Source organism: Puntigrus tetrazona, chromosome 3, assembly GCF_018831695.1.
Source record: "Puntigrus tetrazona isolate hp1 chromosome 3, ASM1883169v1, whole genome shotgun sequence".
In the NCBI taxonomy this organism is placed as follows: Eukaryota; Metazoa; Chordata; class Actinopteri; order Cypriniformes; family Cyprinidae; genus Puntigrus; species Puntigrus tetrazona.
The window spans coordinates 10,642,150-10,662,056 of NC_056701.1; the positions used below are offsets into that span (position 1 = coordinate 10,642,150).

Below are 19,907 nucleotides of genomic sequence, written 5' to 3' on the forward strand. Positions count from 1 at the left end.
GTCTGATGACGTGTGACTCATCTCTCATTTCTGGCTCCCACTCTCATTTGTCACCCCAGTGAATGAAAGAATCGGTTTCGATACAATGGTAATCCATCAACATTAAATTGCATGTCAGCGCTTGAATGAAGTATTGTTAAAATGTAATTTTTACTATTTCAATAAAAAGCATACTTCTGAAGAATGTATTCATATAGGTGGCCGTTCAGAGGGTCTGAATGTCTGATGTTGTGTCTGTATTTGCTAATAGTCAAAATCTTCTAAATAGCGTGTGTTGGAAAAAGCATGGAGAACCTATTGTTGAGTTACTGAGGTCAAATTGGGTTAAATAAGTGCCAGTGACTGCTGCTAATGCTTCTGTGCCTCAGTGCTCTAACAGGACAAATTGTGTTTTCGCAGTTGTAATCAGCTCATGCGTACTGTAGCTAATTATGTACCTAAAATGTACCTTTTATATATATATACTAGGCCTGAGGGGGCACCTACAGCAATGCAACGCTGTTGGATAACCACCAGCAGAAGAACAGTGAATGCGTACTTAAAAACAAAGCCTCTAGAAGGGACCGTGTGCTGATTCTGAAAGCATCTCTCACACAGACTGACAAAGGACTATTCTTTAAAGACTTATGCACTGAACGGTGTGCGAAATGGAGTTTTATGCTTGTGCATCCTACCTCTCTAATTTGGTAGAAATCCAAATATTCTATAATATTTTCATATTTGCAATATAACACATTTGAATGCTGAACTTTTGCCATTTGAGTTTCCTTTCTGTAAACAAATTAAGCAAAAAAACTGAAACACAGCATATATAGTCTAAGTTACCTGTTTTCCCCTTGTTTATCTGTTTATCTTGTTCGTATGATGATGCTCTGTTGTTTTTTCCCTGTTGTACTGAAATTGTACCGAACCGTGACGTCACTGTATCGTGCCACCCCTAATATAATAGATTGGCCTGTTTTTCATGTGTAAGTGCTGATTCTAAATGACCTTTTAGCAGGTAGCACTGAAATGCTGAAATGATACTGATGATTAATGTTACACTACAATGTCAACCCACCTGCAATCAACCAGCAAACTGTTAATGAAACAAAGTGTATAATTTATGTGTGCAGAAATGTACTAATAATTCATGTCACATGACAATTGGGCGTTCAGCCACTTCAGTTTCAGTTACCATATTCAGTTTACAACCAAACAACAAGCAGAAGGTTTATTCAGTGAACCTCAGCGCATTTCACCTGAAGCATCCAACAGTATCCTCATGTGTGGAGTTTGGATTATTAAACAGTCAATGTGGGAAATTTTGTTACTTCTACAATCGGATTTTCTGCACTCAGGACATAAACAACACTGGTGAGATCAATCCATTGCTTTTGTGTATAAAAGTGTAAAATTTCTGAGATTGACATTGTATATAATTTGTGTGTAGGGAGCAATATTTTGTCGTATACGCTAGTCTGCCAGCAAACTGAACTGTTGCTGTATTTTAATATTACTTTAATGCACAAACACACACACACACCATGTACAGAAAATAGGACGTCCTTACTTTCATTGCTATGGCTTATTTTTTATACTTTTTGAAGGAATACATCAAAACATGACAAAAATGTTTTGTCTGTACTAGCTTTAAAATTGCTCACATTTTACAGTATGCTACAGTGTATTTAATTGACAAATAAAAGTGCTTAATGTCTTATGATTATTCATGTTAATGTTTTTAACTATTTTAACTAATTACATCAATGTGTGACATTACGAGCATGTATAGCAAGTTGCCTAAAACAAACAATCATCAGAGCAACAGTTCTGTGCCATTTATTATACATTTTCTATAAATACATTTTTTCTATAAATACATTCTACAAGTTAACGATGGACGTTTTTTCACCTCTATTTAAAATATATACAGTGATTTAAAAGCTCTTTGAACTGCATTTCTTAGACTGTGTTGCTCAGTGAATTATGTTATATGGGTTGACCAAACCTACTAAACAAGTGAAGAAGAAAAAATCCTCCTTGAAATCTGATTATTTTTTTATCAACTCCACTTTTCTCCTTCAAAGTTTCATGGCCACTGTCTTTTCTCTATGTGTGCGCGTGTGTGTGTGTGTAGTGTGGAAAAAAGAAATTGCCTGTCACCAAAGACATTCATAACATGAAAGTAAATTTATGTTTCATCTGAGATTATAGCTTTATTTTATCAAATTTTAGGCATGCTTGTTTCTAAGCCTTTTTCTGAATTCTGAGCTAGAAGTAATAAATCCAAATCTGGGTTAATAAATGATCAATGCTGAAACCACAAGCAATGTCTCCATGAGGGCATGACCCTAGCAGTCATGTAGCCAGAATAACTCAATAGTTGCCTGGCAGCCTCCATTAAAAAATAGCTGAAAGTGATTATTTCTGTCCAAAAGCAATAAGTACTTTCCAGTTTTGTGCACAGTATACATCAGACTGTTGCTGTGGGCGGTTTAGACTGTGACCCCAATGACAATCATTTGTTGGAAACGCTGGCCATTAAGTATGTGAGCTGACATAGACAAAGACACGTCATATCTGCTGGAATATATCAGAAATCATCACATAGCCCGAAGGCAGGCTGACGGATCTGAAATAACGGAGGCATATGTTAGGCTAACAAGCAGTTACCTAAAGATAAATTCTGTTTTTTGATCGCCTTGACCTGTCAATCGATTTAATAGCCAATGACTTACACAAATTAATTGTCGGTCCCGGTTCAGCTGGCAATCAGTCTTCAGTGTTCGGCAGGCCAGCAGACCCATACAGTGAAGACAGTAGGAGAGGTTTGACACAAATGATGATGCTCTGAAGCATAGCAGAGCGCTTGGGGGTTCATACTTGTTGACATTTACAAGCCTCATGCTGGCTTAATGATGCAGGAACAGAAGCAGCCAGTGCACCTTAGCAATGACCTTTAGCACACTGTGGGAGTGGACCCACAAACCCGGCAGGTCAGATATTCTGGACGATCGGTCTATCTCTAAACTAGCTCTCGGACAAGTAACTAATGGCGCTTATTTTTTATGGCAGAGAGAGCATGGTTAAATCGGCGTGGTTGGTTTAAGGTCTGAGCGGTTGTTTATGGTGGCCCAGGGTTTGATGGATTTTCAGAGAACACCTCTGGGATTAGCTGTTAAGGCATCAACAGTTTTGATATGGCAAATAAACAAGGCAGGGATCCCTAAGTCAAGTGCAAGTAATGAGCTATTGATTTCCTGCATCCTGTGACATAATCTTGTCGGCGCAACATCAAACTCAGACCAGTTTTTGAAAGCTTACAAATGAAAAGAAGTAATCTTATTATGCATTCACAGTTGCTAAACAGCACAAATCTCATGTTGTGTTCAGGTCATTTTGACCTGGAAAAAGCATTACAAAAATGACCGGCATACAAAAAAGGTCCACAAGCTCAGATCATTAAAGTCTTAATCAGTTCTAAAGGGAAATACAAAACTGTGCTAATAATACTAATATAGAATTACAATAAATTTTTAAAGGCCAATCTCTCATTGACCTGGAACAGACAATTAGGTAAAGAAAATTCAATCTTTTATTATTATTATTTATTTATTTATTTATTTAGATTTTAAAAGATAACCTTACCAATAGTTCTTGTAATGAAGACAAAATTCTTAAGGTGAAATTAATTATTTAAAGAGCTGTTAACTCTAGCAACCTTTCGATTCTTACCTGTTCGCATGTGCTTTTAAAGTCTCCAACCATCCATGTACTCAGTGAGAGTGTTTTCTTGCGCATGCATTATGTGGTCCTCTTCAGTGAAAAAATCCTTTTATCTTTAGTGAAAAATTTGCAGTGAAAATCCTTTTATCTTTAACCTCTTCAGTGGATCATTCGTTCCATTAACTGTCTAAAGACTCTCTTAAACTCAAGCGGCTGACAGCTGACCTAGGCATCACGGATCCGTCTTTTTTTACCTTTATAGCTGATTATCTACATCAAACATTACACCTTGTGTATTCAAGAAGATATTCAAAGTTATAAGGGAGTTCTAAGGAACTTCATATGGCAAATTAAACATATAATTGTCGTCTAGTTTAGTTAAAAACTAAAATACACTTAAACTTAGACTAGTAGACAAAAGTGAGAACGTTTTGTCAAGTCAAGTCAAAAGCAACTTTTCCATCAATATTTAAATGTGAGCAAATAAAAATCTGTTACCGTTTTCCAATTAAATCCATATCCTGCTAAAGCAAATGAAATCTAATATCACAAATAAGTTCAAATAGGTTTTACACATACTGTTTTCATGTTCAAAAATGTAATACAAATTTGGCTTTTTCTCTTTATCTAGTAATAGCAATCAATTGTGTTTCTGTGATGCTTGCATGATCAAAATATGACAGTTATGGTTAATATTGTATTGTAATAAGAATGTAATAATCATTCTATTCAAAACGGTTCAAATCTCTTTCAAATTCAAAGCAGTAACAAAGTTTACTTAAACCTTGGTCTGTCAAACAAAATGTCAGTCGTATAATAATAACCTGAGTGAAATATATATATTGCTTCTCATTCCTTCCCAGCAGTCTTGCGCCCTAAAGAACACGCCGTGCACTTACAGCTCAATCAACAACAGACCTCTAAAACGCACGCGTGCACGCGCGCACGAGCTGACGGTACCGGAGTGATTTCTATCACGCCTACCTTCCCCTGGCGTGTGCCTGCGGAAGAGCCGTTACCTGGTTACAGGGGAGTGATGGAGCATTGAGCAATGCAATCTTCAGGACTCCTCAGATATGAGAGTTTCTCTCGCGTTCGCCGAGTCAAAGCACCGCGCGCTGTTTCTGCGGCGCCTCCAGAGAGCGCGTGCGACGGCTCGTTCAGGGAAAAAAACGCTCGAACCTCCGAATTAAGTTAGAAGTATCGCCACGTATCTCCGGGTTTGTCATATTCCCAGCTGCGACGAGCAAGTTGGGCGGCAGAATATTGGTTTAAGGTAGGAAACTTTGCGAAGCACAATTTTTGGGGGTCCGTCCGCGCCGGATCCTAACCTTGCAGTTTATTAATAGTCTTCGGTCTGTGTATAAAGAGTTATGGATATTAATTCTGTAATTCTAGTAATATTATTAGGACGATGCTCAGGCAGACAAGTGCTGTGCTGTGTGTGACGATAGATTCCAGGCTACCTCAGAGCTCATTCGTGACTGCAGTAAACATCGTTGCTTTTCATGTAATGGGATATTATTAAGACAGGTGAAGCGCAGGTGCTATTTAGACTAATTACTTAGTGTTATTAGAGCGTAATTGTTACTTGGTAACATCCTAGTAAAGTCTTCAAACCCATATTGCAGCAACCGTCTAGTAGAACGGTGGTTATACTAGACTCTGTAAATATACTGGTTTATCATTGCCCCTGAACGGTGCGAACAACTTGGTAATTCTCAGTCCAGTTTTTGTATTTAGATTTATGCATTGGATATGCAATTTGGTTGGTAGTTGTATGTTTACGCATTTATCTGTACCCTTTCCAAGACATTCAAAATAAGTTTTGATATATAATGAAGTATGTACATATACATATGAGACCCAGAAAAAAAGAAGCTTTGTGAATGGAGTATTTTTACATTGTTTAGAGCATAAGAAAAAAATGGGGGAAAAAACATTTAATTCAGATGTTATTCTATGTCCTCTGTAGAGAACAATAGAAGTCAGTTTTTGTAAAAAAATTTAAATGGCATGAATAGATGTGATTTGTTTTGTAATTTTCTGGATTTTTTTAAGCCAAACTTCAATCTGTTCAAGGCTGATTCTCAATTACGTTGTAAAATGTATAACAAAATTATTTCATATACATTTTTGTTTTATTATGTGTGTAATAATTTCGCTAAACTGGTTTTCCCATTGAACACAGCGTATCTATACACTGTAACCAATTTACATATCAATGTGTTGCTGTTAGGACAGAATGTAGAAAAAAAAGATTTGACATAAAGGGAGTAACAGTTGGTCAATAATCAATAAACTATGAAAAAGAGTTACAGCCATTAAAATTTTGCATAAATGTAGCTGTCAATCAGCTGTATTCGGCTTGATAGACTTGTATCTGCTAAAATGTAAATAAAATATCATTTTATTTACTTTCTTCGCTTCATGCTGTAGTAAAAAGAAATTGCATTACTTAAATATAAGTCCACAAATCCTGAGGTATAGACTAATACTAATACAGTAACAGAAGCCCTAACTCAAAAAAGCTACTGAGTGTGACCAGAGATCGCACCTTGCTCTTGGAGAAAATTGAACTCGTGACTTTGAGAAAAGCCAGTGCTGTCCACAGAAGAAGAAGCAGAATGCCATGAAGGCAGGCATACAGTAAGCCAAAAGACCCGGCCTGTTCAACTCACAAGCAAGAAGTGTCAGTTTTGACAGCCTACATAGTGTAACTGGTGAACTGGTTCTGCAATGGCGCCATTTAACAACATCTTGTCGAGGATCTTTCACACACCGATAATTCCAACTCCAAGCATTACAATTACTTGTTGCTGCTTAAATGAATTTGTATAGTCTTTCGATGATAAGTAGCTTAGTTAGTTACAGATAAAAGTTGTGGTTTCTATCCACAGTCTGTCATCTACCATGAATTAAACAGAGAGAGACTGATTGAAAAAGGAATAAAGGGGTGGAGAGAGACAGAATGAGAGTGGGAGGGCAGGAGCGATAAATATGTGCCCCCTTCCACTGTCTAATTAACAGCTCCTCGCTAGTCCTGTTCCCTCTTCGCTGACATTCCTGGCAACCTGTCTCTTAAAATCAAACTCAGACGGTCTCAGAATATACCTGTTCTTAACGCAAGTCTGCGGAGCGTAATGTTTCGTATTAATACCATTTTCACATCCTTGCACTTTTGTATGCTGCGTGTGGTCTGATCATGCAATGGAACTCCCGCAAACATGTCGGGGTGCATCGATTGTGTTAGTTTATTATGTTTTATTTTTACCCACAGAACATGTCAGCGTCTCTGTCAGTAGCCTCTGACTTTTCTCCGTGAGAGTGTGACTGTGCGAGTAACAGTGGGGCTGCATTGTCTCATCACATGCCTCTCTCCTTCCCAACACTGCTCCAACTGTTCCACCCACATGCAGCACACACTTTACCATCTATCATATAGAAAGTTAGTGCAGCACACCAAACATCTACCAATCATTTTTTTTTAAAGAAATTGTTTTTAAATTGTGAAGAGTAGGGGTTTCGGTTTACCTGATTTAGCGCAATCAATAGAGCTGAGTAGATTACTGATTCTAAATTACATGAATTATATTATATTATATTACACATTTCACATTGTTGTAAATAGGATAACTATACTGATATGAAAACACAAACAGAAATATATATATATATATATATATATATATATATATATATATATGAAATATGAAAGGCAATGCATTATGTAAAGGTTTCCTAAACAAACGTCAGGGGTTTGAGTTTGATAAAAGCTATTTTTTTAAATCAGAAATATGTAAAAATTTAAATTATCTGTAAAATAACAAAGTAAAATACCTACTAAAGAAATATTTATATATGTGTGTGTATATATATATATATATATATATATATATATATATATATATATATATATATATATATATATATATATATATATATATATATTATTTTTTTGCATGTGTAGTTTATTTCACTAAAACATGTAAAAGTTTAAAAGTGGAATTTGTGAGGATTATGTGACCAACGCGATCAATAAAAAATAACTAGTATGATTAAGAGTGCTTTACAATGTAATCCAATATAATTATAATATAATCTATCTATTAATGAATCATATTTTAAATGTTTTTAAATTGATGAATCATATATATATATATATATATTTGACAAACATTCAGATCGATTCAGTAGTGATGCATAGATCAAACAGCTGCTGTCGCATATAATTAATTTCCCTTTTTTTGTCTGTCCTTCTGTCTCTTTTTCTTTCTCTGGCTCACTCATATGTAACCTCAATCTCCTATTTTCTGACAGAAGGCAAAGTTCATCGTTCCTTTTGAATCGTGAGAGGCTGATTAAATGCAGGGCTGCTATTTAAAAACTTGCTTATTCTCAGAGCTGTAGAAATAACGGCAAGGACGTCAGCTTTTGACGTTGAAAGAGCGTAACTGTGCCCAGGTGATTGAATGTCTCTCTATGTCTTCAAGGCAAAGCTTGAATGTGGGCTGGGATTGTTTCAGACAGGTCCGAGATATTTGATTTTATCAAGGGAGAAACTAAGCAGATCGGCTTAGGGTGGCAAAGTAAGCAGGTGATTTGATCTGGTGATATAGAGGGATTTTTGTTTGAGAAGGTCTCCTGCTGTGTGACTTCTTTCTTTAGTGTTTTAAGTCTGCAGCATTTCAAGGCTGATAAGTGTGTTGTTTGTTGGTTTCTACTAAGCTCTGAGTGGAGATTGGAAGTCTTTGAGAGATCAGAGGCCCCTCGGTGTTGAAACAGTCTGACAGGCATGAACAGTGAATGTGTGGCCCTTAAGACCTAACCCATTTCACAAGCGCTGATTCTGAACCAGCCTGCAGAGAGTGACATAATCTCTCTCAGGATTGGTACAATCAGCTACCGCAGCTTTGGGATAGTAATTTCAAAAAATAATTGTAACAGTGCTTCTCAAAAACCAACCAGTGTTGAACTCAAAACTTTCAATGAAACGCCACTTTTTTGACACATCGCCAATATTTCTGCCTGCGTTCTCTGGTTTGTTCCTTAGATTCGCGTGAACTAGCATTCAGCCAATAACAAGGCGATTCGTCTCTTGAGCGCGTCTGCCATCTACCTTTTTCCTGAATGCAGAAATAAGCCCGTGGGTGAGATTTCCGGTTGTGTTTTAGAGAAATAACAATGTGCAGTAAACGGTAAAACTGTTTGTATTAGACACCAGTGTGTTTAGAATTAAGATAATACATTAAAATAACATGATAAGACAGTTGACATTGACATTTTCGGTATCAAGCAGCAAAACTAACTGGTTTGTACAGATAAATAGCTGGACGTAAATGAGACAGGAAGCCATACCCATAACATTTATAAATGGCGGTACCCATTTTTGTGTCAGGAAAAAGGTGGATAAGCTTCAAATCTCTTGTTGCTGTCGCTATTGCTTTCATACATTCAATTCTTTGCTCTGTGGCGCTCCGGGGTAAAATAATCTTGGGTAAATGGTGTGAAAGTCTAAAGTTTGACATCACAGAAGTCTCATATTGTTACAGAACACTTACTTCTAGTACTTAAAAAGTACTTTATAAATTTTCAAAGCTTTTTTGAGTTCTCGAAATGCTTCGAATTACGTGAAGTTATTATTATTCTTTAAGGACATCCTGCATCATGAATTTTTGAGCAATTCAAGGCTGCCTGTTTAGAGTCACAAAGGATGATGAGATGGCTCCCGGATGGAAAGTCCTTGCCGCTCATCAGCACAAACATAGACTTTAGCAGTAAATGCGTGGCAAACCTTCAGCAAGTGTTATGCGATCTACTTTAATGTGAATGTATTCATGACTGCGACACACACATCATAGATTTACTTGCATCTGTCAGTGCAAGTACAACAATGCCAGAACCCAGTGACACTGATTATTTTAACAGATCATGTCGTCAGCAGTCTGAATGACAGGAGAACGTTTTTTTTGAGCAAATATTTTATTAAGAAATGCAAACAAGTCTGTATGAAAATACTAATTACCAATACATTAACCTTGACACAGAGAAAGAACCGGCTTGTTAATCATGGGTGTATAATTGCAGTTTTGGGGATCAAACATCTTAATATTTTTTGTGTAATATGTATGAGACGGGTGCGTACAACTAAATGTGATTGAATCTGGCAAACCTCACCAGAGAGCAGATTTACTGCCGATGTGAGCAGCAAGGGTCAATGATCTGATTAGCTGATGGGGACATGGAGAAGAATATTTAAAACAGAATGCATTGCATAGGAATGAAAAGGTGACACCACGTAGCAGATGTTTATAAAATATTCATAGGGGTGCTTGCTTGAGTAATATTCATCAGACGTTTCTCAGCGGTTTTGTTTTTCAGATAGAGATCGCCTGTCTATAACTGGGTCCGTTTCCCATTTCCATTCCTTTCATGTAATGAATTATTATTATTTTGTTGTTGCCGTCAAATTAATTTTAATCTTAGGACGACAGCGCTGAAGTCAGAGGGATTTTAAACGAACTATGTTAAATTAAATTAAGCGTCAAAAACCTTTTAATCGTTATTTCTTTCTTCAGTTGGTGTTGCGTACAACCGTATTTAAAATAATAGTAAAAAAAAAAAAGTAAAATTGCAGCCCTAAAGAGAACCCCTGTGTGCTGTAACTTGCATATTTCAATGTCGATCAGTTCAATGTTGTAATATTTATGAATAACGTAACACAATGAGATGTTGTGTTAGTCTCTCACTGTCTGTATAATGCATGTGCATCTGTTCGGGAACTGAAATGTTCTTTATTAATGAGAAAATGTCAAGCAGCGCTTTCGCTTCTTGGAAAAATGCAGATAGAAATATTTGTAAATATTGTAATTATGTCACAATGTGCATCCATACGTAACTAGGAAACATTCATGTAAACTGATCGTTTTTACATTGATGCAGCATGTTTCCATGTCAAAGTTTCTATTATTAGAAAGACTGTGGGTTTGTAGTCTGCTGTGGACATAACAAGGTCAGCAAAAGTGCACACTGAGGACACAGAGTGGTCACAACGGGCTGGGGGGTCTCGTGAGCTCACGAATGATTCAAAACACAGCAAATGGGACACCATATGGTGAGGTGAACTTCCCAGACATGGAAAGGCCACATTAAGTTATTTCCATGATGAAGAAGCGAGTCCCTAGTATATTATAAGATTATCATATTCTCCATATCTTATCGGACATTTTACTTGATCAGACAGTTATATTCGCTGCAGTTATATACAGTGTATGTATGTCCTTAACAATGCTAATAGACATGTTCTTTGAATGGAAGACGGAAACCAAATGAAATGTGAAAATGTCCATGTAGGCCTAGTTATTCTGTTTTTGTGGTTGGTTAGGTCACAGTTGTTTTGATTGTAAAACATTAGTTCTGCTTTTGAGCTGATAAATCCCTGCTAATTCATTTGAGATCAATTCGGACCCACATAAATGAGTCATATCTGTTGTTCTCTGTCTATAGATGAATTAATCTCAAATTCTCACAAATGGGAGTGCGATGAACTGTAAAAATGATTATTTGTGATAAAGAGGTTAGGTAATTCTACAGCATTTTTTTTTTTTTGCTAAGTTACGTTAAATGTAATTTTGTGTCTTGCATACCTGCTTCAAGTTGCTTAGGGCATCTATAATCATACAAGTGATTATAGCAACAGAAAAGACCTTAACAGAAATCATTGCTTTCACCTTCTGATTCACACTGAAATAAATTATTTATTTTTCTATTTTTAAATGCCACTGTACATATCCCTAAACCTACCCATTTCATCATGAATCAAACCATGACTCTAACAATTACATTTTGTCGTTAAAAAAGTGTTGTTACCAATGTCCTGTTACCAGTGGTCTGAGGTTTATTACATGTGTGTAGTTACATAAATATTACAGCGGTAGATACTATGTACCAATGTGTACTTACACTGTGCTTACATACTATGTACACATACTGTGTAAGAACACAGGTAATAGGGTCCCTCAATATAAAGTGGGACCATTTCAATTAATAAAATGTGCATTATAGACTCCCTGGACGAAAGGTAAAGGTGCCGTTACTGGGGCGGTGGCCCTTTAAAAAAAGTTGACACCTTTGTACCTTAATATAATATACCCCACCCTATCATCAGCGATAAACGTGTAATCAGTAAAGCTGCATGTGACCGTTTGAGACCACAGTACATGCAGCATGTTCTGCAGTCTCGGGACCACTTGCAGTTTGATTGGGTGGCAGCTACTTTGTAAGCGAGTGGTTCAACATGTTTCAAATCAGATTACTATCAATGCTTTTTACTTTAGTACCAGAGTGTCAGGCAATGGTACCCCATGTCTTTCATCTCAACCCATCTAAAAATCTGCAATTAACTGAGCTGTCTGCACCCTTGAAATCTGTGATTAGATGATCTCTCTTCACCTTTGCTAAACACAGCAGATGCAGAAAACTGTCTGAGGTTATTTAGCTCTGAATCAATAGTATAAAAGTCATTAAAATAATTTTTAAAGTTTGTCAGATATTCTCTTTCTCTAATCTAAAATATTTTCTGGGCTTCTCTGATAAAGTTAATCTCTAAATTCATGAAAAGGAAACATTAAACACGCTTCCATGGATCAGACTGCTTAAAACCCTGTCATTATGACCGGTTGTGATTATTGATTTGCTTAAAAACTGGTGTAAAAGCTCTTTGATTGACCATCACATTCATCTGTATACAACAAAGATGTCCGTGATTAGATACTGCTACAAGAAAGCATGCTGTAAACATTTTGGAATGATGAGAATAGATGTAAATAGAATGTTGTAATTGACAATTTTAGCAATTAGCTAATTATATTAATTGTCCAGCCTTCCGCATTGAGTCAAGCATCTCTCAAAACAAATAAATTAAATGAAATTGTGGCTTTCACTAATTGATGGTTTTGTTAGCTGTATTACACAAACGTCATTGTTCCTATCTAGCACTTGTCCCAGGAGCAAATGGCATATAATCAGATGAACCACTGAATGGATGAATGGCTCCCATGAGTCCATGGGTGAGAGAAGATAGATTAAAGTGAGTACCCATTTAAAAAATGCTGACCTCCCAGAGCAGAGGAGGTCTCCCTCTACAAAGCAATAAGATGGAAGGAAAGGAGAAAAGGACAGGGAGATGTGCACAGTGTCGAATGATGAATAATGCATTGCTCTCACCATTGTCCAAAGTCTTTCAAAAAGTAGTATCTCCCACAGTTTTGAAAAAAAAAGAAATTGAATTATAGATTAAGCTTGTGTTCAGTGCTTTTAAAATGACTTCTGAGTCGAAAGCCAGACGACTTCACAAGTGCAAGTTCGGAAACTTGGGAGGTCATGAGCAGTTAACCTGGTAATTGTGTCAAAGCTGGTACACGCTATGTACTGCTAGGTGATAATCGTATCAGCTTTTGTTCTAAACAAAGATCTCAGAGTTTTCGGTTTTGCTGGGTTTTTTTTTTTTTTACAGAAGAAAAGAATATATAACTTGACTGTGCAAATGATTTGGTGAAGTGTTGAGAATAAAATATCTCTATTTTATTCTATTTGTGTGCGTACCTGGTATTTCCCACATTATAGTAACCAAATGTGCCTATAAGGATGGAAATGCCAGTGCATTTTTTGGGAGCCCAGTGCTCATAAAGTACTCAGCTTGGCCTGTAATTTCTTATATACAATGCAAGTCATGACCTCATGAGAATCAACGTTTGACATGCAGTTTCTCCCAATGGGAAAAACAAAAAAAAAGCTTGCAAGCTTGTGTAACAGCAAAAATCTCAGACTGTATAGTATAATGGCCTGTCAGCCTCTATTTCAACGATATAGTATAGAGATCATGTAAATGGTGGGCATTTAAGCATTAAATCATACTATTAGCACTACTAACTAATGGTTTTTACTAAATCAGCCTGTGGTGCATTCATTATAAGGCTTATAAAGACGTATAAAGGTTTTTTCTTCACTGCATGTCTGTTTCATGTTACTTTAAAAGAACCAATTAAATTTAAAACACTGCAAAAAAAAGTGTTTTGATGGTTTGGATAGCTATTTAATAATGAAGGTTATGAGTGTAGAGCCATATGAATGTCATAGACCTGAAAGATCATAGCCTTTCTTCTCGTGCTTTTATCTCTTTTCACTTATTATTCTCTTTGTTCAACTTGTCTCATTCTATTCTGCATACATTTTCTTTTCCTAATTTCAACATTGCACTGACACTGAATGCCACTTTAATCTGTTTTTAGGGAACGAATCTTTGCAACTCTATAAAATATTTCTTTTATATAATGAATAACTTTCATTCATGCAACATTATTAGCATTTCATCCTGAAATGTTCTAAAACATTGTCTTCTATGTTCAGTAGCAGGGAGCTTCAAACAATGAAGCACAATAAAAGTCAATGGCATTACATCTTTCAACAAACAGGTTCTGGTATCCAGTGTTTTTCAGTTTAACATAATAAATTTACGGTCGTATCTCAGCATAAATTACATTAAACCTATACAGAGCATGATTATGGCAGTTCTTCTCTGCATGTTTCCCCCTGTTTCTCTGCATGAGTGCCACTGTGATCAACAGTCAATTTATCTTCCATATTCTTTGCTTCTGGATGTAATTGGAATGGAAAGCGAAAAAAAAAAAAAACAATAAAAATGGAGAAAGGCAGGTGTGAATATTTTACATACAATTTTTCTGCCTTTCAACAAAGTCATATGGAGCATATGAACACATATGAGCACCTGATGACCTGATCTCTTCTCTCTCACATCTATTATTACACTTTCAAACACTATATCGTATTATATATGACTATAGAAATACTTAATACAATATAATATAGATTATACAGAGTTCAAAAAATCCTACCTGGTCTCATGGCATAAACTTACATTGGTGCGTATCACTGCAGTTTCCAAAAGAAATGAACAGTAAAACTGACACCTTTTACTCCTTTTCATACAAATTTATATCAATGTTTTGATTAATAAAGCATATTTTTCACACAATTACTTGCAGAATATCATGTTATGACTTACATTAATATGCTGGGAGATACGGATTCTTTTGAATGTTAGCATCACACATATCCAGCTTCATATCTATGTGTTTTCATATGCGGCAGGTTTGTTCGGTAGATCACGGAGCACAGAGATGTACTTGAGAGGCGAGGAGCTCCGGCTTGAATCCCGTGTAACTACACTTTGCCAGAACAGTTCAAATCTGTGTAAAAGGAAGTTAAAATGACACAGCTGCATCAACAATTACATTTTTCTATCATTTTTGCATTGGATAACCCTATCTGGTAGGTTTAAAGTTGGATTTGGCGATAACTTTTAGCGACATTACCCAAGTATTTCAATTGTGAACTGCCGCAATACAAAGCTATATCAGTGTGATAAAAAAGTGCCAGGGTTCACGTATTTAACCTGTGTTTTAGCGCCACTCTGTGGACATTTCTCTTTGAAACAAACAGTAAAGTATATGAAAGTGTGTTGCACAAAAAGTGCACAGAGATACATATTTTTATGAGACCAGGTTGGAAAAAGCTATCTTTATTTGTTCCAAACCATTAAGATGACAGAATTTTCACTTTTACGGGAGCTATTCCTTTAAGATAACCAAGGACAGTTTATATCCTTAGAACAAACATAATGCATGTGCGCGCACACACACACACACACACACACACACACACACACACACACACCATGAATGGGCTTTTAATCATCTGCTCAGTCAGTTCTGAATATCAATTATTAGCCATATGTGAAAGCACATTATTTAGTCTCATTGCTGGTGCCAACACTGCAATTGTTTCTTATCTGACACAACATATAACAGCTCTCACCCTTTATTCCTTCATTCTATTTTAATTATGTATTTTAAATTACTATTCCCAGTATAGCGAGCCTTTGTTCTCCTCTGTTATGCTTTGCTTTATAATTGAATTGTTATTGTCCATATTTGTTTTTCCGTAGTTCAAATATATGCAGGGCTAATGTTTTGAAACGCTGCCGTTCTAATGGTTCAGCAAGGTACTGCTGAGGCAGACTTTTCTCTGCTGAGCATCTCACATACGCAGGATAATTGGCATGCCTGATTGCCTAAGGGACAAAAATAACACTATCTAAATCCCTGTGAGCCATGTGAGTGTACGATGATCTGTTCTCTGCAATCCCTCTTTATGTCATTTGACCAGTGTTTAGTCCAGTGGTTCGCAACCAGCGTGCCTCTGGAAACTACATTTGAAAATATAATATAATATTATATAATGTAATATAATATAATGCATTAGAATGTAATATACTATATTAGAATATAATATAATCATTTTAAAATAACTAATACTATTTTTTACTTTTTTTTTTACTTTTTGTATATGTTAAAAATACAAAACAAGATCTTCAACATGTAAACTGAACATATTTGTCATTCTGATGAGAATGCACCATGCACTGAGCTTTCAGACATTTTTGTCCATTGCAGCATAGAGGTCTGTGTAAACCAATTATCCCACTACTCCAAGTTTCATTCAACACCTGCCCCCTCCTGCTGAGTATTACACATGTTCCCTGCTTATGATGAATTTAATCCCATTTTTTATCCTGCTTTTTTGGGGGTTTTATACAGCAATCCTGCATGTACTTCATTGTTTCAGTATTGTTTACAATTTTACTTTAATTAATTAATAAATAGTTTTTATATAATGTCAGAAAGACATTAACCATTATTTAGGCTACATTTTGTTTGAAAAACACAAAACATGGATTTCATGATTTATGTATAATTTTATGAAATGTAAAAAGGCGTCTTTGTCATGTCTGGCATTAAATGAATGTGGCCCTCTTAATATGATCTTGGCTGTTGGACTCAGGAAGGTTGAGAACCACTGGTCTAATCTATTGTATGTTTTCACTTGGTAAGCTAGTTTCGGATTTGCAAAAAAACAGTGTGAAACAAACTTCCTAACAATGGTTCTTTTGTCTGTAGATTATGCATTTATTGAATGTGAGAGTGCATTGAGAGAGAAATGATAGTTTGTGGTTGTTCTCTGTGCAGGACAATGGCCCCCAGCTGAAGGCAGTGACGGCAAGAGACTGAGATGGAGCTGACCTCAGTAGACGCCTCTGCTGTGCTGGGCTTATGGGGCAACGGCTCCATTCCTGGTTTCCTTCTTAACGAGAGCATTCTCAATGACACTTGCTTTCTCAATGCTTCGAACTGCACTAATGGGACAGATGCGGGGAACCGAGCAGGAACAAGCATGGCAGGAATCCTCATCCCGCTCATTTACATCATCGTCTGCATCGTCGGCCTGGGGGGAAACTCACTGGTCATCCACATAGTCCTGCATTACTCCAAGACAGAGTCAGTGACCAACATCTACATCCTGAATCTAGCTATAGCCGATGAGCTCTTCATGCTGGGCCTTCCGTTCCTCGCCGTGCAGAACGCCATGCACTCCTGGCCCTTCGGCTCATTCACGTGCAGGTTGGTCATGACCGTTGACGGCATTAACCAGTTCACCAGCATCTTCTGCCTCACTGTGATGAGCATCGATCGCTACCTGGCCGTGGTTCATCCTATACGGTCCTCAAAATGGAGACGACCGCAAGTGGCCAAGGCAGTGAACGGAACAATCTGGGCGGTCTCGTTTTTAGTAGTCTTGCCGGTGGTGATTTTCGCAAACGTGCAACGGGAAGGAGGCATCTGCAACATCATATGGCCGGAGCCAGCTAACATCTGGGGTGCAGCATTTATCATCTACACTTCCACAGTTGGCTTTTTCTTTCCCTTGCTAGTCATCTGCATGTGCTATCTCCTCATCGTGATCAAAATCCGCAGCTCGGGAAAAAAGGTTCATGCCACTTCGACCAAACGGCGCAAGTCAGAGCGCAAAGTCACACGAATGGTGGTGATAGTTGTGGCTGTGTTCGTTTTCTGCTGGATGCCGTTTTATGCCCTCAACATCATTAACCTGGTGGAGTCGCTACGGGATGAGCCCCAAGGTCTGCATCTTTTTGTGGTGGTGTTGTCTTACGCTAACAGCTGCGCTAACCCTATCGTTTACGGCTTCCTTTCGGACAACTTCAAAAGAGGATTTGGAAAGGCTCTGTGCCGCTCATCTCGAAGAGTCGAGAACCACGAGCCAACCGAGCAGCAGCATCAGGAGGAACGAAGAAGAGTTCTGATGCCCAGGGAAAGCCTTAGAAGAGCAGTGAGAGATGAAGAGGATGAGGAAGAAGAAGAGTACAGGGAGGAAGTGACGGAGATGACGGAAATCTGCAGGATTACTCAGAACGGAAATGGAAGTGGACAACCTGAAAGCACCAGAGCGCTTTTCTTAGAGAGACCCTCGGGTACTGGGGTTTCTGAGACATGTTCCCCAGACAGGAGAGGCATGAGTGGGGATGTTAAAGGCACAGGCTTTGGAACTGCTGCAACCCTGCTGAACGGGGCTAAAAATGGGAATGTGAAAACACTGCCAGAAGAACCAGTGGAAAAAAACAACTCACTGGAGATCAGCTACTTGTAAAGTTTTGTGTCAGCTGGAAAAACAGTATTATTGTACATGCCTCTCTGAGCTCTATTCACTCTGTAGTTACAGTACTGCCTTTCCTGAAGTCTATCAGCTCACCTTCATGTCTGTGAAATTTCCTCCTGGTTATTAGACTTTGTCGTTTGAAAGTGTACAATCTGGCAACACAATTTGAAAAGTCACAATGAATTTTGCCTTATTTATAGGATACTTGGCAAGTCAAAGCAAGGGTCATCAGCAGCATTCAATGGTATCAATACCTATGGGACCAGCACCACAATATGTGAAGCATCTATGTGCCTTTTTCTAAATTTGTTTAGTAGATTTGATCAATGCATTGATTTTATGGCTACGACTGGGCACTAGATCACCAAGTACATTTACATGCTCTTTTGCTTGCGCATGTGAACATACTTAGTGAGACTTGTAGCATACTACTAGGTGGTAAAATTTGGAGAAGATTTTTTTGTACATGTTAACAGGTCAATAATTATACATCGGCTTGTAGTTTTCTCTAAATGTATTTGTATGTGCTTTTTGCCTTAATTGTAAAAGTATTGTACACTAATTGAATTATGTTGCAAACAGGTCTTCAAAGTCATACATGGATATTGTTATATTATATAGTTATGTGCTGCCTATCAGTTGTGTTCTTGTTTGTGGGCATTTTTTAAATATTACACAAATATTTAACATACGATTGTCAGTTTTCAAACTGAATGTTTATTATCCAGATTATAATCTATTTATGAGGACTCTTTAAAAAGTACATATATTATTTTACCATTATTATTATATATTATTTTACTTATTATTGCACCACTGTTAGAATGAATGTCCTAAAGAATTTTTGTTTTGCATTTCTTCTTAAATTAGTTGGACTTCATCGGACTAACACCCAGATTCAACCAATGATAAATCTCATTCAAACTATCTTTTTACCACCCAAAAAACAAACATACACGCTCAGGTATTGAACTTAAAATAATAATTTACCAGTAAAATTTACTTGTCGTTATTTATTCACTCTTATAGCATTCCAAAATGTGTTTCTTCTAAGAGACACAAAAGAAAAATTATTAAAAATCTTCATGTAATTTTTCTATATAGTGACAATTTATAATGGCTATGGAGAAAAGCCAAAAAACATCAGAATAGCACCATATAATAATAAATATGAATAATTTCTGAATTCATTCAACAACTTTGTGTAAAGGACAGTCCAAAATTTAAAGGATTAGTTCACCCCAAAATGAAAGTTATGTTATTAATTACTCACCTTCATGTCGTTCCAAACTTTTAAGACCTTTGTTAATCTTGAGAACATAAATTAAGATATTTTTGATGAAGTCAAAGAGCCATCTGACCCTCTGTAGACAGCAATACAACTCAAATGATCATAAGCACTCTTTCCCCTGAGTGTAAACAACCACAGATTGCGTTTATGCTCATGCTTTCCAAAGCTAATTACGTCAAATACGTTAAAGTATGCGTATGTATTGCACTGTGATACTCATGGTGGAAAATGTAACTCAGGGGAAGAGAATGGTTGACTAAATTGATATTGATTTAAAGTATTTAAAGTAGTATTTCTCATAGTGACTAAGTCAAAA

At 36.8% G+C, this 19,907-nt stretch overlaps 1 protein-coding gene across 1 annotated transcript; it reads left to right on the top strand.

Annotated features, from left to right (window-relative positions):
- Nucleotides 1-3,754: 3,754 nt before the first annotated feature.
- Nucleotides 3,755-18,935, top strand: sstr3 (somatostatin receptor 3). Its single transcript, XM_043228158.1, has 2 exons — nucleotides 3,755-4,984; nucleotides 16,815-18,935. Exon 2 carries the CDS (start codon nucleotides 16,858-16,860, stop codon nucleotides 18,289-18,291), a length of 1,434 nt encoding a protein of 477 aa, XP_043084093.1. The 5' UTR covers nucleotides 3,755-4,984; nucleotides 16,815-16,857; the 3' UTR covers nucleotides 18,292-18,935.
- The last annotated feature ends 972 nt before the right edge of the window (nucleotides 18,936-19,907 follow it).

What these genes read in the sequence shown, in the direction of transcription:
- sstr3 (XM_043228158.1), top strand. Translation starts at nt 16,858, where the DNA reads ATGGAGCTGACCTCAGTAGACGCCTCTGCTGTGCTGGGCTTATGGGGC.